The sequence below is a fragment of the Zonotrichia leucophrys genome, chromosome 1 (assembly GCF_028769735.1).
Source record: "Zonotrichia leucophrys gambelii isolate GWCS_2022_RI chromosome 1, RI_Zleu_2.0, whole genome shotgun sequence".
NCBI lineage: Eukaryota > Metazoa > Chordata > Aves > Passeriformes > Passerellidae > Zonotrichia > Zonotrichia leucophrys.
This window is the reverse complement of record NC_088169.1, coordinates 95,149,465-95,177,445: the sequence shown is the minus strand read 5'-3', so window position 1 is coordinate 95,177,445 and position 27,981 is coordinate 95,149,465. Positions and strand designations below refer to the sequence as shown.

General features: G+C 49.3%; 2 protein-coding genes and 1 non-coding gene across 13 annotated transcripts; all 3 read left to right on the top strand.

Annotated features, from left to right (window-relative positions):
- The first annotated feature begins 21 nt into the window (after window positions 1–21).
- On the top strand, window positions 22–20,814 carry CHD4 (chromodomain helicase DNA binding protein 4). Of its 10 annotated transcripts, none has more exons than XM_064723319.1 (40): window positions 22–130; window positions 973–1,143; window positions 3,088–3,215; window positions 3,396–3,587; window positions 3,950–4,068; window positions 4,490–4,731; window positions 4,815–4,942; window positions 5,073–5,208; window positions 5,642–5,823; window positions 5,946–6,185; window positions 6,899–7,102; window positions 7,185–7,390; window positions 7,620–7,751; window positions 8,040–8,136; window positions 8,517–8,708; window positions 8,796–8,996; window positions 9,947–10,084; window positions 12,034–12,155; window positions 12,265–12,438; window positions 12,740–12,881; window positions 13,314–13,445; window positions 13,557–13,674; window positions 13,888–14,012; window positions 14,295–14,532; window positions 14,703–14,875; window positions 15,043–15,220; window positions 15,297–15,407; window positions 15,561–15,649; window positions 15,735–15,868; window positions 16,361–16,505; window positions 16,687–16,852; window positions 17,211–17,320; window positions 17,548–17,683; window positions 17,831–17,908; window positions 18,024–18,161; window positions 18,256–18,364; window positions 18,681–18,813; window positions 19,672–19,867; window positions 19,969–20,160; window positions 20,248–20,814. In XM_064723319.1, exons 2-40 carry the CDS (start codon window positions 1,047–1,049, stop codon window positions 20,307–20,309), a joined length of 5,835 nt encoding a protein of 1,944 aa, XP_064579389.1. In that variant the 5' UTR covers window positions 22–130; window positions 973–1,046; the 3' UTR covers window positions 20,310–20,814. The 10 variants fall into 10 exon arrangements, with proteins under 10 accessions (XP_064579389.1, XP_064579413.1, XP_064579441.1 ...); XM_064723343.1 differs by having other exon boundaries at window positions 15,040–15,220; window positions 15,321–15,407; window positions 15,564–15,649; XM_064723371.1 differs by having other exon boundaries at window positions 15,040–15,220; window positions 15,321–15,407; window positions 17,551–17,683; window positions 19,969–20,144.
- On the top strand, window positions 16,879–17,017 carry LOC135455964 (small Cajal body-specific RNA 11). Its single transcript, XR_010442436.1, has one exon. It is a non-coding gene; the product is annotated as a small Cajal body-specific RNA 11 (non-coding RNA).
- Window positions 20,815–21,336: 522 nt separating the features above from the next.
- Window positions 21,337–27,426, top strand: NOP2 (NOP2 nucleolar protein). 2 transcript variants are annotated; one of them, XM_064723388.1, is made up of 17 exons: window positions 21,337–21,526; window positions 21,603–21,648; window positions 21,729–21,823; window positions 22,900–23,165; window positions 23,450–23,493; window positions 23,612–23,784; window positions 24,525–24,724; window positions 24,814–24,903; window positions 24,983–25,070; window positions 25,166–25,306; window positions 25,482–25,621; window positions 25,886–25,975; window positions 26,262–26,384; window positions 26,471–26,568; window positions 26,666–26,796; window positions 26,905–27,030; window positions 27,091–27,426. In XM_064723388.1, exons 1-17 carry the CDS (start codon window positions 21,421–21,423, stop codon window positions 27,222–27,224), a joined length of 2,091 nt encoding a protein of 696 aa, XP_064579458.1. In that variant the 5' UTR covers window positions 21,337–21,420; the 3' UTR covers window positions 27,225–27,426. The 2 variants fall into 2 exon arrangements, with proteins under 2 accessions (XP_064579458.1, XP_064579450.1); XM_064723380.1 differs by having other exon boundaries at window positions 26,905–27,426.
- The last annotated feature ends 555 nt before the right edge of the window (window positions 27,427–27,981 follow it).

Here is a 27,981-nt window from a genome sequence, read left to right as displayed (position 1 = left end):
TATGGGATGTAGGCGGGAGGGGGCGGGGCCTAGCCGGGTTTTTTTCCCCTTTAAGAGGCGGTGCCGCGGCCGGAGCCATTTTCCCTTCAGCGGCGGCAGCGGCGAGAGAGGAGCCGGGGTCCGGAGCTGGGTGAGGAGCCGGGAGGGAACGAGGGCGGGCAAGGCCATCATCTGCCGCCTCCTGAGGCGTCCGGGCCGGCACACGCTTCTCGCTGCCGGTCGGCTCCGGCCGCAGCTCCTGCGGGGACGCGCCGTCCCTCTGCCCGGGCGGCCGCAGGACGGGTCCGGCCCCTCCTCCCCCGCCCCGCAACCGCCTCGCCGGTGCCCGCAGCCCAGGCCTGCGCCGGCCCCCGGGGAGCGGCGGCCCCTCGCCGCACGCCCGCCGGACTTCCCCGGCCCCGCCCCGCGCCCCCGCCCGGGAGACGGTGCCCCCCGCCCCCGCCCTGCGCCGCGCAGCCCCGCTCAGGGCGGGGGCGGCGGAGCGGGGCCGCCGAGCCCGCCCGGCCTTTTGTGTGCGGCCGGCGGCCGGGCAGGGGCTGGGCCAGCGCTGCAGTGCCAGCCCGGGGCGGGCTGGGGCTGCCGGCCAGGGCACCGCGCTGACAGCCGCCCCGCTGGCCCCGGGGCTCCCTTGGAAGCTCGGCTGCCGTGCTTGCCCCGCTGCCTTCTCCCGGCACAAGGCAGAAATAACCGAGCGCGCCCGGCTGCAGAGGACGGGAGAGTTTTCCTTTAGGACAGCTGTTTTGGCTTCCTCGCCAGCGATGAGTTGCTGACTCAGTTTAATATCTAGTGTCTCCAAAGCCTGCTTTATCACAACTCTAAACTGGTACTTGCTGCCTGCCGGTGGTTCTATTATCCATAGGCTCCAAAGCCAGTAAAGTTGCTGTCTAAGCTTTCTCACAGATCCTCTTAGTAGCACTATTGCTGGAGAGACCGGAGTTCAGGTTTGCTGTAACTTTCTGTTTTTCTTTTCAGTGAAGTACTGGCCAGACTGGCAAGAAGACGACAGATAACCTGTGTAAGCCCAGGCCTCCCCCGGTGTGGAGGACATGGCTTCGGGCATCGGATCTCCATCACCATGCTCAGGGGGCAGTGATGACGATGAGATGGAGATCCTGTTGAACAACGCTATCCCCCAGCATCCAGGTATGGGGAGCCTGCAGGGCATGCATGTGGAGTGGGGATAATATTGGTCTCAAGCTGAATATGTGAAGTGCATGATGTGTTGGGGAATGGTTTTGGTTTTGCTTTTTGTGCTGCAAGTCACAGGTATGCTTTTGCTATCTGAGTCCCAGGGTTACTTTGAAGTGAGAGGCTCGAGGCTTTGTGTCAGGTGGAGCTGACTTTGTTCCAAGCCATTGCAGGTTGTCAGGGCCTGTGCTTGGAGGAGGTGTAGAGGATGGAGGCAGAGCGTCCAATTCTGACAGGGTACCGAAATGCTTGTGAATTCCAATTTTCATGAATGGGGAGGGGGAAGAGGAGGTAGTATGTGAAAGGGCAGGTTGCCTGGCTTGCTTTCATCTGGGAGCTAAGACCGGCTGACGTCCAGAGAAAACTGCCCTGGGCTGTTGCGTGACCCACTTTCCTTCATCACCACACCCAATTATTGAGGATTCTTACTCTGTGCTGCTTGCTCACCTTTGCTTTTCTTTAGTCCTTGCATCTTGCTTTTTCCCTTGTATTTGCATCCTCATCATCAACATGAGGCTTAAGTTAGAGCCCTGGGATTTCTTCTGGTTTGCTTTTTTTTGTTGCTGCTGCTGTTGATGACCTGTTCTGTGGACATGCATCTGGATTCTTCACTTCCTTATGAAAAACGAGTGATGTATGTAGTCAATTGTAGGACAAGTGTGGGATTTCCTACTAACTCGTACTGGAGTGTTGTGTCGTATGTGAGAAATGTAACTGGAGGAGGGAAGATGGTGTTGTGGAGTTTTGGGTTTTTGTTTGTTTGGCATTTTTTTCTTAATCCTCATCTCTGGAGTTTTCTGGCACCTCTGAGATCTTGGGCAGTATGGGCCTATCGGTAATGAAAATATGTTTGCAAAAAACCTGGTAAAGTCACTGCAAGATGGAGCAGTTTAGGTGATACCTTGGAAAGGGTGGGTCATTAGAGGCTCTAAATCAGAACTTGGGGGAGAAGATGCATGATCCTTGAAGGACCTGGTGTTGCAGTACCATGGCAGCAAAGAGATATCCATTGGGAATATGGCAGAGGCCAGGCATGGGACTCCAGTTTCTGAGATGTCTGTGCTGTTTCAACCCCGGCTGCGGTAGCTCCTCTGACTTGTGGCTTCCTCCATCCTGCCCAGCTCGGGTGGTCAGGAGGCCATTTTCCCTTGGAGGGAGAAGGAGTGACTCTGGCTGTGTGCAGTGGGCGGGGCGGCGGGGAGGGCGGGTGGCCGCGCTGCTCCCGCAGCCTGCCACAAAGAGAAGGAAGGGCTGTCTGGCTGCCTCTGCCCCCTCGGGCCAAGGGCAGCCAGGAACGGGGGCACGCAGATGGGAGTGTGCGCTGCTGCTGGGGAGCTGGCACGTGTGTTCGGGCCCGGCAGGCAGCTCGCTAGCTGCTGGGGCTGGGGGAAGGTTCTGTCTAATCTGGATCAGAATAGAGTTGCTGAGTAACAACTTTCCTATGGAGGAGGAAAAGTAGTGGCTTACTGGCCTGTATTTTGCATGCAGCTGTAGGATGTTCTGTACTGCTGAAGAGGCTAGATGTTTTTTTCCTGGAGATACATGGACTGAAACAGTATCCTGCTCAGGTTCTCATATGAATTCACTGTTTTGCCCCTTTTAGGTGTGGCCATCTGTTTTATGCTCTTCCCTCTTCTTGTTGGGTTGTGGCAAACTTCTTGTTCCCAAGTTCTGAGTGCAGTTCTGCTTGGAGAAGGAAGATTGTGGAAATAGGTGGTGTTGGGAGGGGGATAAACCATGTTGGTGGTACCTTAGGATACAGTTTTTGAGTATCTGTTATGAACAGTAAGAGTTGTAACCACCTCTGCTTGTAAGTACGTAGCAAGAAGCAGACAAGGGGGGCTATGCTGTACTGCGCAGAAGGGCGTTGAATGAGACATGTCTCCTCTTCACATCCAGAACCTGAAGAAGAGCCAGAAGAAGAGCTACTGTCAGAGGCTGACACTCCCAAAATCAAGAAGAAGAAGAAGCCCAAGAAACTGAAGGAACCCAAAGTTCCTAAGCTCAGCAAGCGTCAGAAGAAGGAGGTAAGAAAAAGGATGCCTAAGGTCACACTCTAAAATATAGATGTACAGGGTGAGGGTGCTTATTGTTGTTGGCTGATAGCAGCAATCTTTTGAATGAATCCTGTAGAGCTTGGGGAGAGAACAGTGTTTAGTGTTTATCCAGGGTATTTTCTCATGGCTGATCTCTCCCTCTCTCCCCAGCTGGGGGACAGCTCTGGTGAGGGGAATGAGTTTGTGGAGGAAGAAGAAGAGGTTCTGCGCTCTGACAGTGAGGGCAGTGATTATACCCCTGGGAAGAAGAAAAAGAAGAAATTAGGACCCAAGAAGGAAAAGAAAAACAAAGCCAAGCGCAAGGAGGAGGAGGAAGAGGAGGAAGAAGATGATGACTCAAAGGTAACAAGCTACCCTGCTGCCTGCTTGCTTCTCATTCCCGTGTTGCATCTGATTTGGGGGATCACTGTGCTCTCCCTTAGTGATTGCACAGGGAGTTGGGACTGTGCAGTCTCTTTTTCCACTGGACCCTCTTGCCTTCACCTTTTTCCCACCTTGCATTCTTCCCTCTCTACTGCTTTAAGCACACATGGAATTTATATTGCATCCAAATACTTTTTCCATTTCCACTGATCTGCTATTGCAGCTGTGTCCTATGGTAGTGATAAATGGATGTGGGGGAAAAAAAATTCCCTGGGTCATCTGTGGAATGTGGGAGATGTGTGGAAGCTCTGCTCATAGTTGCCATGATTCTCTTTTCATAGGAGCCAAAGTCATCTGCTCAGCTTCTGGAAGACTGGGGCATGGAGGATATTGATCACATCTTCACAGAGGAGGATTACCGCACACTCACCAACTACAAAGCTTTCAGCCAGTTTGTCAGGTGAGCTGCAAGCCTACACTTGAAATGACTTGGGAACAAAAAAAGAGATGGGACAAAACTAGCAAAACTAGATCCCTTGATTTTGGAGCCTCAGTGCACGCTAGTGTAGTACCTAGAGTGAAAACTGAAGCAACGGTAAAATAATTGATTGCTAGCTTTTTTGCTTTCAGTCATTGAGATGGTGCAAGTTCTCCCAGTCCCCTTTCTTCCCTACTATGCTAAATGCCATTTTTTTGCCCCCAAAAATTTCCATCTTTCACATAGTGAAGGATGAGAGTGGGGAGATCATTGGCTGTTGAGATCAGAGATTAGAAAGTAATGTAGTTGAGACAAAGGTGCTGATGGGGGTGGCGGTGGGGAGGAATAATCTAGATTTCAGGGTGGTTCAGTAACCTTTCCTTCATTCCTTAACTGTTCACAGGCCACTTATTGCAGCCAAGAACCCTAAAATAGCAGTGTCGAAGATGATGATGGTCCTGGGAGCCAAATGGAGGGAGTTTAGCACCAACAACCCCTTCAAGGGAAGTTCAGGTGCATCTGTGGCAGCTGCTGCAGCTGCAGCCGTTGCAGTAGTTGAGAGTATGGTGACAAACGTGGATGCTGTCCTGCCGCAGCCCCCTGTAGATGTGCCACTCAGGAAAGCCAAGACAAAGGAGGGCAAAGGTGAGTGAAGAGTCTGGCAGGAGGATCAAATGTGACTGGTGTCAAGGCCAGAGCCCTGCTGACTCTGCCCCCTGTGTTCCCAGGACCCAATGCCCGGCGGAAGCCAAAGGCCAGTCCTCGTATTCCTGATATCAAGAAACCTAAAACAAAGAAGGTGGCACCACTGAAAATCAAACTGGGAGGATTTGGTTCCAAGCGTAAAAGATCATCAGTAAGTGATGCTCCTTTCTTGACCTTGTGAGGAGGAGGTCATGATGTGCTGGTAATCCTGGAGGTGCGTCTGATAGCTGCTCCCCAGCATGTGTGTCTGAGTAACAAAGCTTTTCTCTTACCTGCCTCAGAGTGAAGATGATGATCTGGATGTGGAGTCAGACTTTGATGATGCCAGCATCAACAGCTACTCTGTGTCAGACGGATCTACCAGCCGTAGTAGCCGCAGTCGCAAAAAACTCAAGGCTGGGAAGAAGAAAAAGAAAGGTACAGATATTTGTCACCAGTTGGAGACAAGCACAGCTAAGTGTGTAGGAAGATTAGAGAGAAGTCTGTGTGCAGTTTTGATAACATACTTGAGGGAGAATTGATTATGAAGGAAGAACTTGATGTTATTTTGAATAAGGAAAAGGTTTTCAGAAGTTCTTTCAGGAGTTCTTTGTTAGGGAAACAGATGCAGTAATGAGTTTTTCTGGCCTTAACTGTACCTTTTATTTCATGGGTGGAAGGGGGCACAAAGGGACTTGGTTTGCTCCTGTTTCCAGGTCTTCCTTCTCGCTCTGTTTACTTCTATGGACTAAGAGTTTTGTGTTCTGGATCTCTAGATGGTTGTGTAGGCTTTTGGGAGAAAACTCTCCCTGGCTGTAGGAAACCTGTACCTGTGGCTTGTGCTGCCGTAACTCCTCATCACCCTCTGCAGGTGAGGAGGACTCCACCGTGGCTGTGGATGGCTACGAGACTGATCACCAGGACTACTGTGAGGTGTGCCAGCAGGGAGGAGAAATTATATTGTGTGATACCTGCCCTCGTGCCTACCACATGGTTTGCCTGGACCCCGACATGGAGAAAGCTCCAGAGGGCAAATGGAGCTGCCCACACTGTGTGAGTATTGGATTCCCCAAATGATGCAAGAAATCATGTATGAGGGGGATGTCAAGTGACTTGGGGTTGTTTCTGGGGTAGTGAAATAATGACTTTGTTTTTCTGATTTATGTCTCCCAAAGGAAAAAGAGGGCATTCAGTGGGAAGCAAAGGAGGATAACTCTGAAGGTGAGGAAATCCTGGAGGATGTAGTGGGAGATGCTGAGGAAGAGGATGACCACCATATGGAGTTCTGTAGAGTCTGCAAGGATGGAGGAGAGCTGCTGTGCTGTGATGCCTGTCCTTCATCCTATCACATCCACTGTCTGAATCCCCCTCTGCCTGAGATTCCCAATGGAGAATGGCTGTGTCCTCGCTGCACTGTGAGTTTCTGCTTGTACCATTGTCCTATTGCTACAAGAGGTGATTGATCTAATCCCTTTGGATCATCATATTTCTGTGGAAGTACATGGTTCTTTGAAGACTGACTCCTCACATGCTTTTGTCACAAAGCTTAAAGGCCTGACTTTTTGTAGCTGTATTGTGCCTTGATTGCTTTCTCCAGACAGTGGGAAGAGCCAGGCTATAGCCTTTGGGTCTCAAGAGATTTGTCCACATGCAGGGTAATTTGGTCCAGCATGCCATGGATCACTTTTTTGGGCTCCTGTATGTGTGTAGAGGCAGGAGATCAAGTGCAAGCAAATTCAGTGCTTCAAGTAATTCAAACTGATACTGAGACAAACTGGTTTTGCACTGTTGTAAGCTTTGTAGTGCCAAGACCTTTCTTAGTAGATGGTTAGGAGAAATACTATGCTTTCCCAGAAATTTCTTGAAATAGGTAGTATAAATGATGCTAATTGCTTTCATAAGGTGAGGAACAAAAAAAAAAAACTGCTTATGTTGGGCCCTTAGTTCTACAGCAGATTTTTTTTTTGCACGGACTTTCAGTGAAGTTGTAGTTGGACAGACTACTGGGCTCATCAAGCCTAGCAAATTCTGTGTAGTGAAACCATAAAAGTGGCTCTTTCTGCTCTTCAGTGCTTACATATTAGAGTTACATAGACTGTGATGCATCAAGCTCTGTTTAACTTCCCAGTGCCCAGCTTTGAAAGGAAAGGTGCAGAAGATCTTGATCTGGAAATGGGGTCAGCCCCCAGTGGGCCCTGCACCACCACGTCCACCCGACGCAGACCCCAATGCTCCACCACCAAAGCCTCTGGAGGGTCGGCCTGAGAGGCAGTTCTTTGTCAAATGGCAGGGCATGTCCTACTGGCACTGCTCCTGGGTGTCTGAGTTGCAGGTGAGTGCAGGAGCCTAACCATGGCATGAGGGTGGACACTTGAGGCTGAAACACCGACTGACTGCTTGTGTCCTGACTGCAGCTGGAGTTGCACTGCCAGGTCATGTTTCGTAACTACCAACGCAAAAATGATATGGATGAGCCTCCCTCGGGAGACTTTGGAGGGGAAGAAGAGAAAAGCCGAAAGAGAAAAAACAAGGACCCCAAATATGCTGAGATGGAAGAGCGTTTCTATCGATATGGAATCAAGCCAGAATGGATGATGATCCACAGGATCCTTAATCATAGGTAGGGGGTGTAACAAAGAGGATTTTCAACAAAGACCTTAAGCAGGGCTAAGGGAGAGGGGATGAGCTAAACTGCAGTATGACTGGGAGAAACAGTGGGAGTTGTTTGTTGGTATGACAGACGTTGTTCTGTTTCTGCTGCTTCACTAAAAGTTCTTCCCTTCCATTTGAATGGATTGGGGGAATTCTGCCATCTCACTGTACTTGAGACTTACTGGTTTCTTCTGCAGTGTGGATAAGAAGGGGAATGTCCACTATTTGATTAAATGGAGAGACCTGCCCTATGACCAGGCATCCTGGGAAAGTGAAGATGTGGATATTCAAGATTATGACCTCTACAAGCAAGCCTACTGGAATCACAGGTAGGAGAAGTATCTAGAGGTTGTTTTCCCTTCCCTCAAGAGAAAGTACTTCAGTATGTCAGCCTTTAGCACTGGCTGGATTAATAGATGGAAATGGGCAAGAAGCATCTTGTGCCTTATGCCCTTTGGGCAGGGACATTCTTCCTCTCTACCATGAAGGTTCCAGCCCTGTTCTCTTGAGCCTTTTTGAGTTGGGTGGTTGATCTTCTGTTCTCTGCAATAATTTTTGCTCCATCTGTTAATAAAAAGCCATTAAGCTTATGTGTCCTTGGGCCTGTGTCTGCACAGGGAGCTGATGCGAGGTGAAGAGGGCAGGCCTGGTAAGAAGTTAAAGAAAGTGAAGATGCGGAAACTGGAGAGGCCCCCTGAGACTCCCACAGTAGATGTGAGTTAATGCTTTTTGCTTTGGAGCCATCTGATAGAGCTGCTTCTTTTGGGGAGCCTGCAGATAAATAGGAAACTGAAGAGTGAACAATATATGGATTGGAGTTCCCTCATAGCCCAAAGAATAAGTGGCATTAGGGAGCCTTCAAAGGTCCACCGTGTCTGTTGGGTCAGACTCCCTAGCTCTTGGTGAAAAGGGTTTTACAAAAAAAAAAGCCTTCTTGTTAGATGCCTTTGGCCATTTGGAAATTGGGTTTGATGCTAGTCTGGTTATCATTTGTGAAGCCTCATTTGTACTAGTGAATATAAGAATGGCTAAGAAAGGACTCTTGTTAACTATCTCAGTGAGAGGATTTCAACTCTTCCTTCTTTCCACTACAGCCAACAGTGAAATATGACCGGCAACCGGAGTACCTCGATGTAACAGGGGGGACCTTGCATCCCTACCAGCTGGAAGGGCTGAATTGGCTGCGCTTCTCTTGGGCCCAGGGCACAGATACAATCTTGGCTGATGAGATGGGTCTGGGAAAGACTGTGCAGACAGCAGTGTTCCTGTATTCCTTATACAAAGAGGTGAGAGCTGGGAGGTCATTGCTCAGGGAGAGGCTGCCTGTATTAGTGATTGCAGTCATCTAATGCTCTTACTGACTCTATTTGTAGGGACACTCCAAGGGTCCCTTCTTGGTGAGTGCACCACTGTCCACAATCATCAACTGGGAACGAGAATTTGAGATGTGGGCCCCAGACATGTATGTGGTGACCTACGTCGGGGACAAAGACAGCCGGGCCATCATCCGTGAGAATGAGTTCACTTTTGAGGATAATGCCATACGTGGAGGCAAAAAAGCATCCAGAATGAAGGTACAGAGCTCTGCTTTAACACAAGCCTGAATTGAGATGCAATCAACTAAGTTTGAGCAGCTGAGATTCAGATACTCTGCTCTCCCTGAGAACTGATTATGCTTGTCGTTTCCAAGGGGAAATAATTGCAAATTGATGACAAGTGGACATTCAGACTCTTGCTATAGACTGTTTAAATACTCCCGCTAGTTTTAATTGATTTAGTACTGGAGAAAGATAGATAGTTGACTAAGGTAGTACTGACCCTAGGCAAGTCCCTCTGTCTTCCTTACTTAAGGAACTTACTGAAGTTCTGCATCTTTAGTTCTACAGATCTAAGCTGATGTCAGAATTGCTGCTGTGTGTAAAACACAAATATACAAAGAAATTATGAACCTTTTCATCCTGAGGAGTTGGCTGACAGGCCATACCCAGACATGTGAGAAATTGCATTTTGTGCCCAGACATGAAGGAAGACTGACCTAGGTGGCTACTTCTTGTAGAACTGAAGTCTTCCTAGTAAAACCAAGATGGCAGCTAAAGCATTTTCAGTGGCAGAGGCAGACTCATTTCCTTCCTTTGAAATAGAACAGCCTTAAGTATTAATAGTGTACCATGAAACTTTAAATTACTGTCTTTAGAAGTCTTAGCTTTCTGATGAGCCACTTTTCTCCAAATCTCAATTCTCTAACATGTCTCTACTCACTACTTACTTGTTAAACATCTTTGTTAGAATATTTGGCATCTGTCCAAAAATAGCAGGTACTGAGGGAGTTGAGGAGACTTACATGTGTTGAGAGCAGTAGGGAATTAAAAGGCTAAAATGGTTTGGGCAGCATTTTGGGTCTTGTGACAGGAGACTGCAGGTATGAAAGTTTTTGATGTGCTGTTGACTGCGGCTCATCAGGGTGACTTTATGGAGGAACACCCCATCCTCTATCCCATGACATGTTCATCCTTTTCCTTTGCAGAAGGAGGCTGCTGTCAAGTTCCATGTGCTTCTCACCTCCTATGAATTGATCACCATTGATATGGCCATACTAGGCTCTATTGACTGGGCCTGTCTCATTGTGGATGAAGCTCACAGACTGAAGAACAACCAGTCTAAGGTACAGAGAAGCATAGGTGGCTCATGGGCATGGCATATGTTGCAGGGGAGAGAGACAGCTCTTAGTCATTTGTTCAGTAGTAAATTTGATGTGTTAATAAAAAGAAAAATCAACAGCCTGTATTTGGAGATCAGTCATCATTGGCAACAACTTTACTTACACAGATCACTGGTTAAAACAGCTTTCTTTCCAGGTGAATGGGCAGTTGGTCTGGACTGAAAAACAAACACCTGGATGTGGTTGTTGCTTTCAAATACAAAATGATTTCTCTGAAAGCATCACATACCTGCACCACCTCTATTCTGTAAAGGTTTACCATGCTGAGTATAAAACATGCTCCATGAGCAGAATTACCCTGCTTCCAGAGTAGGCTTGCTCTCTGTGTTTATCTGCCTTTGTAGCAGAACTAATTAGGTGTTACAGAAACTGAAGGTGGGCAGAGGTGTTTAAAAATGCCTGGGTAGGTGCTGAAAGCCATATAGCTGCTTTAATATGAGCCTGTACCTTAGCTAAGCTTGTTTGAATTGAGTAGACTTGACTGTACTTTGTTAATCCAGCCCCTCCCTAGGTGGGCCTTGTGCCTTAATTCTGGTATTGATTTGCCTGTCTTCAGCTGGATTCCAGTGCTCAGTACGCCAAAACCAATTATTATTGGAAAGCTGGCTTTAGAGGTTCTTGGAGACTGTAAAAGAAAATTGCTCCTTGATTTCTTTTTTTTGTTTGTTTTGTTTAAATGGCTTTAGTGTTTTGGATCTTGGCATGAGGTATCTTCCTGAGACATCACAGCTGTGCATGCAGTTGAGTTTCTAGATCTTGTTTTATTGTAGGCACTAAGACTGGATGCCATTCTGTGCTTAGCATTGAAACCATTGGAAGTAGGAATGAATGCTTACTATTAATATTCATTAATTGAAAGAGGATGTAAAGGCTCAAGGTCACACTATGACACTATGCAAAACCATTAAATATTTCTCTACACCAGTTTCCTGTCCTATAAGAACAGCTTATAGTGGTTGGCTGCAAGACAGATTAGGTCAGGTGCTTCTTGACAAATTTGGGTCATCTCCTAAAGTTTTGCAGGTATAATTAGTAACTTCCACATTTGATTCCAAAATAAAAATATTTTAACTATAACTACATGGAAAGATAAATCCCTGTGGAAGCCACTAGAAGTACTCTTCTGGTGCAATAACCAAAACACAAGTGATATGGTTTTTTGCTTGCCATCTAGTACAGCTGCTTTCATTAAGTTTGACCTTGTATCGTGCTAAGTGTAAGGTAAGCAAAGAAATGGCCAAACTGATAATAAATTACTGCTTTACTGTTAAATTGTACAAGTGAACATGGTACACTTGTGCTTTTCAGTGCAGTACTTTTAACTGCTCACTACATCTGTCTGGAATTACTTAATTTTTGTGAAAGCCAGTGCAAATTACCTTCAAAACATATTGGCAAACCCTTAGCTCTTTTTCTCCTCTGCTTGTTCAGGGCTCTGGAACACTGCCAGGAGTGATATGAATAGGAAGAGTGACTTAGTTATTTCTAGAATTCTCAAGGCAGAGTAGTTGTAGGAATGTGGAACACTAATTTAGCAAGAAAAAATACGTAGTACAGCAATCTAGAAATGATTTGTGGTCTGAAAGAGATTGTAACTTGTAAGAGCAAAGGAAACCTACTTGCACCTGATGGCTCAGAGGATTTGCTGCAGTCATGATTTAGTTATGCAGAACAATGATCCAAATAAGATCAGTCTAGTAACCCTGGCTGGAATGTGAACTACTTGGAACTCTTGTCCAAACAGCTGATGGGATCTAAATTGAACCCTAGATTGGTGTCAACTTTCTAGTTTTTTTTTTTTTTGTAAGCCTATGACTTAATGAGCCTTTGGTGTATTTGTGTGTGTGTTTTGGTTTATTTTCCCACTTTGTTCCCTGCTCTCTCCTTTCCAGTTCTTCCGTGTGCTGAATGGTTACTCCCTCCAGCACAAGCTGCTGCTTACAGGAACTCCCCTGCAGAACAACCTGGAGGAACTGTTCCACCTGCTGAACTTCCTGACGCCTGAGAGATTCCAGTATGTCTTGCAGTGCCAGTCAGCCTGCCTGTCTTGTCACTCCCTTCCCCTCGCTTGCTCTTTTGCTCTTTTCCTCTGTGCCGTTTGCTGAGTGTCTGTTTCCCTGCAGTAACTTGGAGGGCTTCCTAGAAGAGTTTGCGGATATTGCCAAGGAAGATCAGATCAAGAAGCTGCACGACATGCTGGGCCCGCATATGCTGAGGCGTCTCAAGGCTGATGTGTTCAAGAATATGCCATCTAAGACTGAGCTCATTGTCAGAGTGGAGCTGAGTCCCATGCAGAAGTGAGTGTGGGGATGAAGAGAGCACCTGCTGTTGAGCTGTTGTTTCTCTGCTCTGCCATTTCAAAGAGGAGGCTGAAGCAGCCTTATCCTTACTCTGCAGGGTTTTCTGCATAGTGGCTGCCACTAGAGCAGAGGAAGGATTAATCCTGAGCTCTGGTGTAAAGGATGAAGAGATAGCTCTGCCAGTGGCACTCACTTAGGTAGTAATGCCAGAAGCTGTGCAGAGTTTAGCAAGAGAAGAGTAGGTTAGTCATTCTCATGACAACTGGCTGAGTTGTTTTATTTTCTTTGTTGTTTTCAGGAAATATTATAAATACATTTTGACAAGAAACTTTGAGGCACTGAATGCACGGGGTGGTGGTAACCAAGTCTCATTGCTCAATGTTGTTATGGATCTGAAGAAGTGCTGTAACCACCCCTACCTCTTTCCTGTGGCTGCTATGGTATGTCCAGTGACTTATTCTGGTATGAGCAAATTCCCTATAAGCCAATTAGTTCCCTAGGTGAGGCATGGAGGGATTCCCATTTCTCTCCTTTTGCTTCCATGTGGTTTTTTTCATCCTGTCTTTGTTTAGACCCAGCATTCTGGAAGGCCATTTCTTTTCTAGCACATTTATGTGATAGGTAGGAGCTGTCTTTTGACTCGTGTGAGGTGGTGAAGACTGAAAGAGTAGGGACTAAGTAAGAAAAGAGGAGGGTGTGTAGAAGTCAAATGGCAAGAGAACAGGGACAGGGTAGCACTGATGTTTCATACAGGCAGTGGTTGTGCCAAGGTCAGTGGAGCCAGCATCAGCTGGGGGCTAAGGCAAAGTTACATCCCTTCAAGCTGTTTTTGTGCTTTGCACCTTATTCCCTCTTTCTCTTTTTCTTTTTAGGAAGCTCCAAAAATGCCAAATGGCATGTATGATGGTAGTGCACTTATTCGAGCCTCTGGAAAGCTGTTGCTGCTCCAGAAGATGTTAAAGAACCTGAAGGAAGGAGGTCACAGGGTGCTCATATTCTCTCAGGTATATGGAGAAAAACCTTTAGGCCTGGAATACTTTTCCTGAGAAAGAAATCTGTTGATCTGGTATCCACATGTCCCTCACTCTCTGTGCTGGTGCTTTTCTTACATGCAGATGACTAAAATGTTGGACCTTCTCGAAGATTTTTTGGAACACGAAGGATACAAATACGAGCGGATTGATGGAGGGATCACAGGGAACATGCGTCAGGAGGCTATTGATCGCTTCAATGGTATACAGTCACCTGCTTTATCTGTAAAATGAAAGCTTGCCTTGTGTGTGCTTAATACTCATGGGATTGTTGTGCCCCAAGTCTTCTATTGCTTTCCTGGAATCTTACATTAGTAGCAATCACCTGTCAGGTGATGTGGGTCAATTACAAATTCTTCTTTGAGTACTGACCACTCTCTTGATTACTTTTATTCTCTTTTTTTTTTAATCTAAGCTCCTGGAGCTCAGCAGTTCTGTTTTCTGCTTTCAACTCGAGCTGGGGGTCTTGGTATTAACTTGGCCACAGCAGATACTGTGATTATCTATGATTCAGACTGGAACCCCCACAATGATATCCAGGTGAGTCTGAATGGGATCACTCATTATGGAGTAATCCTGACAAAGAGAAGACATTAAATCGTCAGAAAGAGTGAAAGAGTGTGAAACTTCCCTTCTAGTAATGTGCAAAATTGGAGCAGTGGGTAGAGATGGGAAGTGAAATAGTGGAGGAATCTTCTAGAGCACAGCCTTCACTAAAGCTAAGCGAATGTGAGGGCAGGTGGGAGGCTTGTGGAGGTAGGTGGGATGTCAGACCTGCTGCTTGTGCGGCTCTAGATGGTTCTGAGCACGTCTCTTTTCTAGGCCTTCAGCCGTGCACACAGAATTGGACAGAACAAGAAGGTGATGATATATCGCTTTGTGACAAGGGCCTCCGTGGAGGAGCGTATCACTCAGGTGGCCAAGAAGAAAATGATGCTCACTCACCTGGTAGTGAGGCCAGGGTTGGGCTCCAAGACAGGCTCCATGTCCAAGCAGGAGCTTGATGACATTCTCAAATTTGGCACTGAAGAGCTCTTCAAGGATGAAGCTACTGAGGGGGGTGAGTGCCTGGGAGTAGAAGTGAAGGGGGTGGGGACATCTGGCTCCTTATTTAGTGAGAGACTGTAGACACAATGCTGATTATAGCTCCACAGAGAGGGTCTAGGGTGGCATTCCTTTTCATAGTCCATTGAGATCTATACAGCAATGGTACCTGTACTCTTCCTTCAGGGGATAACAAAGAAGGTGAGGACAGTAGCGTCATCCACTACGATGACAAAGCAATTGAGCGTCTGTTGGATCGGAACCAGGATGAAACAGAAGATACAGAACTTCAGGGCATGAATGAATATCTCAGCTCCTTCAAGGTGGCCCAGTATGTGGTTCGTGAGGAGGAGATGGGGGTGAGTATGAGGTAGATGGCAGCTAATACATTCTCCTGAGTGATGGAGGATCAATTAAGTTAATTGAGCTCTGAAGCTTTTAAGGCTAAGCAGGCAGGCATGTATCTGCTATGTCAGGCTGGGACTTGGATCATAGGGCCCTAAGTTGGTTACATCTCTGCCAGGAGGAAGAGGAGGTTGAACGGGAAATTATCAAGCAGGAGGAATCAGTAGATCCTGATTACTGGGAGAAGCTGCTCCGTCATCATTATGAGCAACAGCAGGAGGATCTGGCCAGGAATCTGGGCAAGGGCAAACGTATCCGCAAGCAAGTGAACTACAACGATGGCTCGCAGGAGGATAGAGGTACAAATGCACGGGAGTCTGAGGGAAAAGCGGGTGTAAGTATGTGTTGCTGGGAAGTAACGGAGTAGCGTCTCAGGCTCACGTGCTGTTTTTCTTTCAGACTGGCAGGATGACCAGTCAGATAATCAGTCAGATTATTCAGTTGCTTCTGAAGAAGGGGATGAGGACTTTGATGAGAGATCTGAAGGTAAGGTCTACTGGAGACAGTTCCTGGGCTGCTTTGAGTGTGGGAACAGTTGGGTGATTTACACATTTTGTGGTGCTCTCCTGCTGGGGCAGTACTCTCCCAGAAATACACTGTGTGCATTGTCTCTATACTTAGCTGCATTTCTCTCTTCAGCAGCTCGTCGGCCTAGCCGCAAGGGCCTGAGAAACGACAAGGATAAGCCTCTGCCTCCATTACTGGCCCGTGTGGGAGGGAACATAGAGGTAAGTTGTGCCAGGGAAGGCATTTGCACCCCAGCTGCTCCTGTATTCCTCTTGCCATATCTGTCTGTCTGCTCCTTCATTCTAGGTGCTGGGTTTCAACGCTCGCCAGCGGAAAGCCTTCCTCAATGCTATCATGCGCTATGGAATGCCACCTCAGGATGCCTTCACCACTCAGTGGCTTGTTCGGGACCTCCGTGGCAAGTCAGAGAAGGAGTTCAAGTGAGTTTGCTGTAGGCAGGAATGGAAGACTGACAGCAGCTAGACCTGTCTGGGAAGAATGAGAATTGGGCCTTTTCTTGGAGACTACATTTCCTTAACATATTGGTTGATTCTTCGTGGGAAAATGAAGTATAATAATTTATAAGCTGGGATTGTTGATAACTCGTACTTGGATCTGACTCTTCAGTCACCAAAACTAAATGCTTTTATAGGAGTAGCATGGCTCTACAGTCACATAGGGAATACTCTCACAGAGTCTTTCTTGAGTTTGACTGTTTCTGGCTCAAGATTCTTGAGTAAGCTGTGTGTCCTCTATGTACATAGTGATTCTGTTAGGAAATTCTCCCTTGAAGGAGCCTGGAGGTCCAGAACTTCTTACTATGAGTTAAGAGACTCAGGGTAATTTCCCTTGTGTGCTGGCAGGGGTCTGACAGTGCATGTCTCCAGATAATGCAATTTGTGGACAAATTGCTTGTCTCTCAATCCCTGCAGGGCCTATGTCTCGCTGTTCATGCGCCATTTATGTGAACCTGGAGCTGATGGTGCCGAGACCTTTGCAGATGGGGTCCCACGGGAAGGCCTTTCTCGGCAGCACGTCCTGACTCGCATTGGGGTCATGTCGCTTATACGCAAAAAGGTGAGTGCCTGGCAGAGCTGTGTGGCCTTTGCTGGCCATACATACAGCTGTAGTCACCGGGGTCTTGAGCTGCAGAGTTACCTCTTCTTTCACACCTACTTTTGTTGTGTGCTCAGTGCTCTGCCTCTACAGGTGTAAGGATGAGACTCCTCCAATCTTCTGTCTTTCTCTCCTTGTACAGGTGCAGGAATTTGAGCATGTGAATGGCCGCTGGAGTATGCCAGAACTGGCAGAGATAGAGGAGAACAAGAAACTTTCACAGCCCAGCTCACCCTCTCCCAAAACTCCAACTCCTTCGACACCAGGGGATACACAGCCGAACACACCGGCCCCTGTTCCTCCCCCTGGTAAGGGCTCCCTCTTGTACAGCCCTGCGTCCTGACCTTGGCCTGGCTGTTCCCCTCACCAGAACTGTGGTGCTGGGGTCTGGGGCTGGACGCAGATCAACTTACTCTCATGTTAGGAGGGCTGCCAAAGACATGTGCAAGCCCTTAAAGGCAAGAGAGGACATTGACTTTCCTGGGATGAGCTGACATCAGTGAGAAGCCCAGCATTTGTAGTGGGCAGGAAAAGGGAGGGTCATGTTAGTTCCATTTTGATGGGCCTGATCTCTGGGAACAAAGAAGTGGTCTTGGTAGCAGGGAAGACCTTACTGATTTACTTCTCTCTTGTCTGCTGTGCTGCTCTGGCATGGGGAATACACAGAAGATGGAGTAAAAGTAGAAGAAGGAGCTAGTGCTAAGGAGCAAGGAGAGCCTTCTGAACCAGAGAAGGAACTCAGTGCCTCTGCTACTGAAACAGAGGCCCCTATGGAGGTGAGTTTTGGCTTTTTTGCCTTGTAATTGTGAATTTCTCTACTTCTGCCTCCTCTTCATTTTAGCTGAGGCAGAGATGAGTTTTTAGAGTGATATTTGAAGATAACTCTCTGGTCCTCAGAACTGGCCTCACAGTTTTGTGTGTGCCTTTGCTTTTCAAACGACTGTCACTGTGTTCTGGTGTTGTGCACTGCTACACTTTGTGTCTCACTGATCACTGTCCTCAGCAGTGTGCTCAGCCTGTGGAGACACCACCCCAGGAAGCAAAATCCCCAGTGAACTCCACAGAAGCAGATGAAAAAAAAGTAGAGGAAACAGAAGTGAAGGAAAGACCAGATGAACCAATGGAAGTAGAAAGCAAAGGTACAAAGCACTTAATCCTAAAGAAATAGGCTTGAATGTAAAAATCAGTGTGAAGTAACAGTGTAGTATTGGGTTTCACTGCTCGAAGATCAAAACTGTGTACTTGCTATGTTCCTGTGTATCTCATGTTCCCCTTCTTTCCTGCAGCTGATGTGGAGAAAGTGGAAGACAGAGCAGCTACTGAGAATCCTCCTGACCCTCCCATAATCACTCTGGATGAGAAAGGTGAAGCATGATGACTCCTTTCTTTTCCTTAACCCTTCTTCTGCAAGGATTCATTGCAGGTCCAATGTGTTACAGTATCTGCCATGTTTGTTTTAAAAATTTCCTGTGTGTACAGATGAGAAAAAGGATGATGATAAGAGAGATGTGGTGATGCTGCAGAACGGAGAGATGCTGAAAGAGTCAGTAGATGAAAGGCACAAGAAGGCAGTAAAGCAGCGCTTCATGTTCAACATAGCAGATGGTGGTTTCACTGGTATGTGATCCTTATCTACTTGAACTTGTTTATAAGCTCCTGCTTGTATTTGTGAAATAACTTCCACCTGTTCTGGTGTCTCTTGCCTTTGCAGAACTACACTCCCTCTGGCAGAATGAGGAGCGGGCTGCCACTGTCACCAAGAAGACCTATGAGATCTGGCATCGGCGTCACGACTACTGGCTCCTAGCTGGGATTATCAAGTATCCTTGCCATGACACACATTCTCCCACCTTGTACATGACTTGTCACGCTGAAAGTGACTGTTGTGGATCTGACTGGCATAGGTTAAGTGACAGAGTGCTTTATCTTCACAAGAGTGAAAGTGATGGTGGGAGGGGGAGCTTCCTGCAGCATAGTTACGACTTAGCAGGACACAGTTCTCATTCCCCTTCCTTGGCTCCTGTTCGTCCCCTCTCTGTACTCCCTTTCCCCTCTCCCTCTGGAGAACAGTACTGCCTGGGCTGTGTATTCCCTTGTTTTCACTGCCTTTGTTTGCCTGAGCTCATCCCATCTCAGTCATGGCTATGCCCGTTGGCAGGATATTCAGAATGATCCACGTTACGCCATCCTCAATGAACCCTTCAAGGGTGAGATGAACAGGGGTAACTTCCTGGAAATAAAGAATAAGTTTTTGGCAAGGAGATTTAAGGTAAGGATTTCTCTTTAGTGTGATAACTGCCTGGATCTCTAAGAACAGGTTCTTGCACTTCTGAGTTTCCACTAAGAAACTGAAAGATGTATGCAATACCTTTTGTTTTAGCGGTAATAAAAAAGCAGTATGTCTCAGGAGCATGCAGTTGCTCCATGATAGGAGTTCTCTTTTTTCTGGAAATTAGCTTGATTAAGTGCTGTCTGTCCAAATGTTTATTGAAGAACTGGTAAGCAAGAGGCTTAAGGTTCAAGTGGCTGTTTTCATCACAGCTTCTGCTCAGTCTGCTACAAGGCACTCCGTGTACCTGAACAGAGCTCTGGTTGCTGGAAGGGCTGCCTTCAGCTTCTGCTTCATCCTCTTTAGGAGAGAACATAGCTTAGTTGTGGGAGTGATTTGCCATCAGGTAAAAGCCATGTAGGTCTCAGTCTTGGGCAAAACAGTGATTGACTACAGACTGTATGATACGTGCTGCACTGACAGAATTCCAGCTGATTTCTCCAAATGCTTACAAGATTCTAGATTCTCTCTATAAATAGGATGGAATACTTTTCCCTTGGGTTCAAGGAGTAATCTCCATCCATTTGCCTCATAAAGAATGGGTAAAAAGAATCAGAGGAGGAATTAGGATACTAGAGGACTTGCAGTGGTCCATTAAACCCAATATGTGTATCTGACTTTGCTTCATGAAGCCCTTACTGTTTTGGGCTACTCAGTAAAACTGTCTGGTGGAAAGAGATTCAGCTACACGATCTCACCTTATGAGCTGGTGGGGAATTGGATCAGGAGAGACTGGGGCACAGACAAGGCTCCCTCTGAGGCAGCTGCTGAAAGACTCATTGCTGCCTCACCTTGCAGCTCCTGGAGCAAGCGCTGGTGATCGAGGAGCAGTTGCGGCGAGCTGCCTATCTGAACATGTCCGAAGACCCATCTCACCCCTCCATGGCTCTGAACACGCGTTTTGCAGAGGTGGAATGCCTGGCTGAGAGCCACCAGCACCTATCCAAGGAATCAATGGCAGGGAATAAACCAGCCAATGCCGTGCTGCACAAAGGTAATGCGGTGTGTTAAACAGGGGCGGGATAGGTGTTCAGCAGCGCTGTCCCCTCTGGGGTGTCCCTTTCCCGTCTGAACGGATGTCCCTTTCTCTTGTAGTTCTGAAGCAGCTGGAGGAGCTTTTGAGTGACATGAAGGCCGATGTGACCCGCCTGCCCGCCACCATTGCCCGCATCCCCCCCGTGGCAGTGCGCCTCCAGATGTCGGAGCGCAACATCCTCAGCCGCCTGGCCAACCGCAGCAGCGAGCCCCCGCCGCCGCCCCCGCCCCAACAAGTACGTACCCGCTCTGGTCAGTACGGGAGCCACGGGGGGAGGGCCCGGGCTGGGCTCCCTGACCGGCCCGGGAGTTCTCAGCTCCTCCTCTCTCGCCCTGCAGGTGGCCCAGCAGCAGTGAGTTCCTGGCCCAGTGCTGTTGACCTTTCGGCCAAGCTGAAGTGACTCCCCTAGCCCACCCCTTCACACTCTACCCCTCTGCCTGACATTCCTGACTGGGTGCTGTTTCCCTCCATGGAAGCTGCTGCTCAGGTCTCTGGAAGGAGAAGAAACTCCTTCCTCTGCAGCCAGCCCGTTGGAGCAAGGAGTGTGTTTAGGAGAGAGGGGGATGGATGTATGATGGACTCTGTACATAGTGACTGGAGGCCCCAGCGCCATGTCTGTTACATGGAGAACCTGGCTGCATTGCTCGTTGCCTCCGCCTGGAATTCCAGTTTTCGTTCTTAATTTTATTTTGAGTTTGTTTACTGAGACAAGTGTGCAGGCAAGACCAAGCAAAAGCCAGGACAGAGACAAAGCTACCTCCATCAAAATCCTTTTTAATACAAAAACTGACCGGACTTGTCAACTAATAAACAGCTTGAAGACAAAAGCAAACAACAATGAAAAACCAACAAAAAACAGAGCAAAACGTTGATAAAACTGAAAAATAAAGTTTCCTTGTATTTTATTTTGTTGTCTCTAGTATCATGGGTGTACTGGGGTAAGTATGTGGTCACAGCATTGAAAGAAGATGCAGTCATGTCTTTTTGCAGTATCAGAGCAGCTTTTGGGGGATCCTACACCTCTGAGAAGGGCAGTAGATGGCAGTGTTTAAGGCCAGGTGCCATAAGGCCTTGAGGAATCTGGTCTCAGGAGTGGTGTCCCTGCCCCTGGCATGGTGTTGGGCTAGATGATCTTTAAACCTCTACGCCCCCACCTAAACGGTCTCTGATTCTGTAGGTCCTTTCCCCCTGCCTCTGCACCACGCCTTTCTCTGCTGCCAGCCTGGGCCGTGTACCCCCTGTGTCCCGGCTGCAGGACCCGTCTGTGAGCGCCTGCGGCAGGAGCCCCGGGCCCGTCCGGCCCCTTCCCCTCCCGGTACGGCGGTTCCCGTGGCGGGGCGGGCCCGCGGCCCCATGCGTCCCGGGGGCGGGCGGCCCGCGCCGCTGACGTTGCCGGCAGGGGCCAATCAGCGATCGCGGTGGGCGGGCCCGCGGCGGGCGCGTGCGCCGGGGCGGCGGGGAGCGCGGCACGTGCGGCCGCGGCGGAGGCGCGCGGGGTCCGGAGCGCGGCCATGGGGCGGAAGCTCGACCCGAGCAGGAAGGAGAAGCGCGGCCCCGGGCGCAAGGCCCGCAAGCAGCGCGGGGCCGAGGTGGAGCTGGCCCGCTTCCTGCCGCCAGGTAAGTGCGGCCTGCGCCGGCCCGCCGCCGCCCCGCGGCGCCCGCCGCTGTCTGACCGCCGCGTGTCTTCCCGCAGAGCCCGAGAGCGGCAGGAAGAAGCTCTCCAGTCACGGCAGAAGGAGGTGAGGGGGGCCGTGCGGCGGGCCGGGGCGGGCTGGGCGGGCCGGGCCGGGGCTGATCGCCGCTTCCCCTCGCCATGCAGGGCTGCGAAGAGGCGGCTGGGAGCGGGCGGCGGCCCGGCCGGGAGGAGGCCGCTCGGAGGAGGAAGAGGAGGAGAGGGAGAGCGGGAGCCCACAGGTGAGCGGGAGCGGGTCCGAACCGGGCTGACGGGCCGCAGGTCCCCGGCCTGCTTCCCCCCGGGCGCTGCCGCCGCCGTCCTTCTCTGGCGTCGTTGTCAAGGCAGGGTACACGTGGAATTTTATTATCTTAAATCACAGAATCCTAGAGTTTCCTGAGTTGAAAGGGACCCACAAGGATAGTTGAGTCAGCTCCTGGCCCTGCACAGGACCACCCCAAGAATCACACCGTGTTCCTGAAAGTGTTATCCAAACACTTCTTGAACTCAGACAGACTTGGTACTGTAATCACTTCCACAGGAACTTGTTCCAGTGCCCAGCCACCGTCTGGGTGGAGAATCTTTTCCTGGTATCCAACCCAAACCTCCCCTGACACAACTATTTTTGCTGTACCCTCGGGTCCTGTCCCGGGTCACCACAGGAGAGATCAGTGCCTGCTCCTCCTCTTCCCCTCATGAGAAGGCTGCAGCCTGCAGTGAGCTCTCCTCAGTCTCCTCTCTCCAGGCTGAACAGACCAAGTGACCTCAGCTGCTCCTCATAGGGCTTCCTCTCCAGGCCCTTCATCATCTTGGCCCTCTTTTGGGTTCTCTCTCATAGATAATAACAATGGATTCTATCTCAGTTCTGGTGGCTGCCATGTCAGGAGGCAGTGTTGTCTGAGGAACTTGTTAAAGGTCTCTCTTCTGCCTGTTCTTAACCTCCATTCACAGCAAGGTTGTTGCAGGCTGCTTTTATGGCTGAGGCTTTTAAGTCTTTGTGTTACATCTTGTGTAGCCCAGGAAACTCTTAGAATAGACAGGGATTCGGGGCAGAGGGTACTGCAATATGTCAGAACAAATAGCATAAGAGTTTTGTGGCAGTGTTTTAATTTGGTAATTCTAGTTAGCTCTCCTGCAGGGTCCTCTGGGGAGAGGTGAGAATATGCCTGGCACTTTGAGATGTAGAGAGCAAGCAGTCCCTCCCTCTGGACAGGCAGCTCAGGATTTGCAGTAAGGCCTTTCTGTGTAACAACTGGAAAAGCAGAGCAGCTGATTTTGGAAACAATGCCTAACTTTTAACTGCATCTTCTGCCTCTAGTTGAAGAGCAGCTGTCCCCACAGAAGGAGAAACGTGCTGTAAAGGCAGCAGGACAAACTGCCCGTGGCCGTTCTGGCTTCAGTGATAGCAATTCCAAGTGGCTGGCTCCAGCCAAAGCCAAGAAAACCCAGCCTAAAGGAAACCATGTGGAGTTATCCAGTGATGGTGAGGTGGAAGAGGGCTGGGAGATGGAGGAGGAGGAGGAGGATGGGAGCAGCGAGGAGATGGTGGATGATTATGGTGCCTCATCATCAGAGGAAGAAGAGGTAGGAACTTCTTGCCTTTAATTAAACAGGAAATATTTGGGTGTTGGCTGAAAGGACCCCTTGGGCCTGGGGGGAAAGGATGGCTTTAGTGGCAGGGGGTGGAGAGGTGGTGGGGAACTTTCCCCTTCTTTCCTTCACAAGAATGATTTCAAGTTTAGCAGCTGATTCCAGCATAACATTCAGTGCTTGTGTCCCTTTTAAACAGAGCAAGTAAATTTCACAGGTGGTGGGAAGCAAGGGGAAGACTGTGGATGTTTTTTGATTAATGTTTTGTCTCTATTTAGCTGCTGCCTATTGAAAAAGCTGCCCTGAAGCAGAAGCCTGAAAGGTGAGTGTGTAGAACCTTTCCTGGGTAGATGAGGAGCCTGTGTTGTTACTCCTCTGTCTTTTGTGCTATCTAAGGAATTTTTGTTGAGAAGCTGTGTGATCCTGTTCTTTGTCCTTAGGGAAGGCCTCAGTGAAGATGACAGCGAAGACGAAGAGGAGGAGGAAGATGAAGCAGAGCAGGCAATCAAGCAGAAAATGGGACAGAAGGAAGAAGAAGGCCCAGATCTGCAGCTCAACCTGGATATAGATGAACAGTTTAAACTGCCAACTAGTGAAGAGATTGAGAAGGAGGATATCCTTTTTATCTGTGACATCCATAAGCCATGTGCATGATGCAGCACGGGGCCTGGATACAACCAGAGATCTTCACTTGGACTTTATCATGCATATTGCTTAGCAAAAGTGTCTGTGCATGACAAGGTATTTTTAGCTGAGCTGTCCCAATAGATAGTGTATAATGCTGTGCTTCTGTATAGCACAGTTAGGAAATCTGTGACACCCTGTATGGGGCTTGGAACCTGCCCTAATTTCCTCCCTAGTCCTAAATACATATGGATGACTTATTATGTGGTTTGTTCCTCTCTACCCTGATTTTCCTGGTGGGTGTTTGTGCATCCCATTCCCAGAGTTTCTAATGACAGCAGTTCTAGCATCCAAAGTGCTTGCTGCTGGACTTTGGTGATTTTCCTTTCCTGCCTCCCTTCTTACTCTCCTCTGTACCACTTGGTTGCCCTTGGAGAATTTCTGGTCTCGTTTTCTGCTGCAGGTAATGCTTTCAGTATTAAAACACTTCTTTTGTTGGTTTGTTTTTTTTTTCCGTTTATCTAAAGCAATTCTTTTAAACACTCTCTAGTTCTGCCTTGCGAACTTTTTTGTCTGGTTTAATCCCTTGAACCCTGCACCTGCTGAGCTCTGATGGAAGCAGTATTCCAGCAGAGCCTTTCTGGGCAGGCTCTGTTGTGGCACATGTGCTTGTAAAGAGCCCCTGTGCGGGTTCCTTGGCTGTTGGTGATTCCTTGACGGTGTTCCCACCTGCGGAGCCGCCCGACCTGCACGTCATTCACCAGCGCATCCAGGGCAACATGGAGGTGCTGCAGGACTTCGGGGCGAAGCGGGAGGAGGGCCGCTCCCGGCAGGAATACCTCGCGCTGCTGCGCCGCGACATGGCCGCCTACTACTCCTACAGCGACTTCCTGCTTGCCAAGCTCATGGACATCTTCCCTCTCCCGGAGGTGGGATCCTGCCCTGCCCCTAGCTGACTGGTGGGGGTGTGGTGCCTCCCTGAGAATCCATTTCTGTCTCTGTTCTCTGTCCCTTCCAGCTGGTAAACTTCCTGGAGGCCAACGAGGTCCCGCGCCCTGTCACCATTCGCACCAACACGCTGAAGACGCGGCGGCGGGACCTGGCCCAGGTGAGCAGGAGCCCGTGGCTGTGCCCTGAACTGCCTGTCCCCCAGAGCGGCGTCTCAGTCCCTTCTCCTTGCCTTGCAGGCTCTCATCAACCGTGGTGTGAATCTCGACCCCCTGGGGAAGTGGTCCAAAACGGGACTTGTGATTTATGACTCCACTGTGCCCATCGGTGAGATCACCTTTACCCCGCAGGGCTGAGCTCACCCGCTCCTGCTTCCCTTTCTCTCGCATCTCATCTTCTTCCATTCTGCCTTCCCTGCCCAGGTGCCACCCCAGAGTATCTGGCCGGACACTACATGCTGCAAGGAGCCTCCAGCCTTCTCCCTGTCATGGCACTGGCTCCGCAGGAGAACGAGCGCATCCTGGATATGTGCTGTGCCCCAGGAGGCAAGACCAGCTACATAGGTACCACCCTGGAGCCTTGGGAGGGATGCTCTGGCAAGTGGGGAGTTTGCACTGGTCCTCACATAAAGGGGGAATAGAGGGGGACTGGACTCGAGTAAAGGAGAGGGTGGCTGTCACTGGAGTCAAAGGCACAAGAAGTTTTCAGCCCTTGCTGGTGTGTTTTGCCCTCTGGCAGCTCAGCTTATGAAGAACACAGGGATGATCCTGGCTAACGACAGCAGTGCCGAGCGGCTCCGGAGCGTGGTAGGGAATTTGCACCGCCTGGGAGTCACCAACGCTGTTGTGAGTAACTGCGATGGACGCCAGTTCCCCAAGGTACGTTGCTGTTTGCAGTGCTCACCCAGAGCTGCTGTGCTGTCCCTTTAGCGAAGCTGTGCTCTCCAGAGTCTCCTGCCACAGCAGGAAGAGCAGAGCTGCCGAGGAGTGTGGTTGTTACTTGATACAGAGGCAGGAAGGTGGACAGGGAAGAGGGAGAAGGAGTGTTTTCTGCCTTCCCACTCTTCTGGTTCCCCTTCTAGTCTTGGCCTTGTTTTGAGTCCCCACCTGTGAGTGTAATTCTAAATCTACATGTGCCTGTAGGTCCTTGGAGGGTTCGACCGTGTCTTGCTTGATGCTCCTTGTAGTGGAACAGGCGTCATTTCCAAGGATCCTGCTGTCAAAACCAACAAGGTGGGTGGCAAGTGCAGACTCAAGTATGAGTCATGAGAGGAAGGCCTTTGGGGGCAGCTTTGTTCTTGAGAGATACCTACAATACATTTTTCCTTTTCTTTCTTATTCTGTGTCACGTATCAGCGCTGTGTGTTGTACTAGGGCTGGTTTTGGTATTACTTCTGCAGAAAACTCCAGACTCTTGTACATTATATGTGCTTTGTTCTCCTGTCATTCCCTCATCCATAGCAGAGGCCTGGGATGCTTCCCTGTGCCTGTGGCATCCTAACCTTTGTTTCTCCCTCAGGATGAGAAGGATATCCTGCGTTGCGCCCACCTGCAGAAGGAGCTGATTCTTAGTGCCATAGATTCGGTCAATGCTGCCTCAGAGACAGGGGGCTACATTGTCTACTGCACTTGCTCCATCATGGTAAGTGCCTTCTGCCATCACCTGCTGTGGTCACCTCCTCCTCAGGAGATGGTGAATTTTGGATCCTAATGCTTGGCCTCTTTCAGGTGGAGGAGAACGAGTGGGTTGTGGATTATGCTCTGAAGAAACGCAATGTCCGTTTGGTGCCCACAGGCCTGGACTTCGGCAAGGAAGGCTTCACTAGGTGAGTGCCAGGTCACAAGCTGCACATGTGACAGCTCCTGGGTGGCCAGGCTTGAGCAGAGGTGTTCTATCACTCCTCACCCTTCTTCCTCCTGCAGGTTCAAGGACCGCCGCTTCCACCCGTCCCTCAAGTGCACGCGGCGTTTCTACCCACACACGCACAACATGGATGGGTTCTTCATCGCCAAGTTCAAGAAGTTCTCCAATACCATCCCGCAGGCACAGAAAGGTGACGTGGTGCTGGAGCTCAGCTGAGCTGGCTGGGCCTGCCCTCGCTGGCTGCTTCCCCTGCAGAAGCCACTCTGGTTCTTCTCACAGCACCTTTCTCTCCTTTCAGATGAAGAGCCTGCTGTGGAAGCCGCAGCTCCGTCCGCTGTCCCTGATACCATCGTCACAGAGCCTCCACCAAAAAAGAAGAAACTTGAGGGCTCAAAAGCTGACAAAGAGCAGAAGCTGCCCCAGCCTGTTTTGAAGAAGAAACTTGAGGGCTCAAAAGCTGACAAAGAGCAGAAGCTGCCCCAGCCTGCTTTGAAGAAGAAACATTCACTGCAAGCACAGAGGAGACCCTTGAAGGCTGCCCGGCCTTCTCCCAAAATGATGCGGCCTAAAGTCCCTGCCAGGAAGAAGAAGCATAGAGTGAAAGCGAATGGACAGTGAGAGGGACTGCTTCTCCACGTGTTGGTCCCTTCCTTGGAGAGCAAAGGCTGCTGCAGCTCTGTGTGTACCCTCACTTTGCTGCTCTGTGCAGATCATCTCTGCAGCTCTGAGCACCTGGGACAATGACAGCCCCCTTTGCTCCTTTCCCTTTGCATCAAGGACTGATGCACTGACCCATTAAAAGTTTTATATTCTTGCTCAAGTCTTGTTCTTTTTCATTGGAACACAAAATACAGAATTCTACTGTGTCCCTTTATTCCTTTGCAGCAGAAACCCCTCTTACTCCCATCAGATGCTCTGGCATTTCTGATGTCCGTCCTTATTCCCTACAACGGGGATGTTTGTGAAGAAGCAGTGGGAGCTGAAATCCTTGCTGCCTGCATGAAGGCTGTATTGTGTGGAGCTGTCAGCTGAGTGCTTTGTCTGGGCAAGGCTCTAGCCCAGTGCTTCCCAGTTCCCTGTTGTCACTTAGTTCACTCTGTGACTGTCCCCATTTCACCATTTTTCTCATCCCCAGCAGTCCCTCAGTTCTTGGCTCCCCAGGCTTGAGCAGGGATTGCTTTTGGTTTGTGGAGCTGTACAGTGAAGTTCTTTTTGTTCACCCAGTTGCAGCTGCTTCTCCTTGAGACACAGGAGCAGTGGTCTGGGCTGTTTCTATTTAAATGTCCTGGTCTGCTGCATGTGAGGCTGCAGCTTTCCTCTCGCTATGGATGCCAGCAGGCGCAGAGTGATCTGCAGAAACTGAGGGAACCTGCCG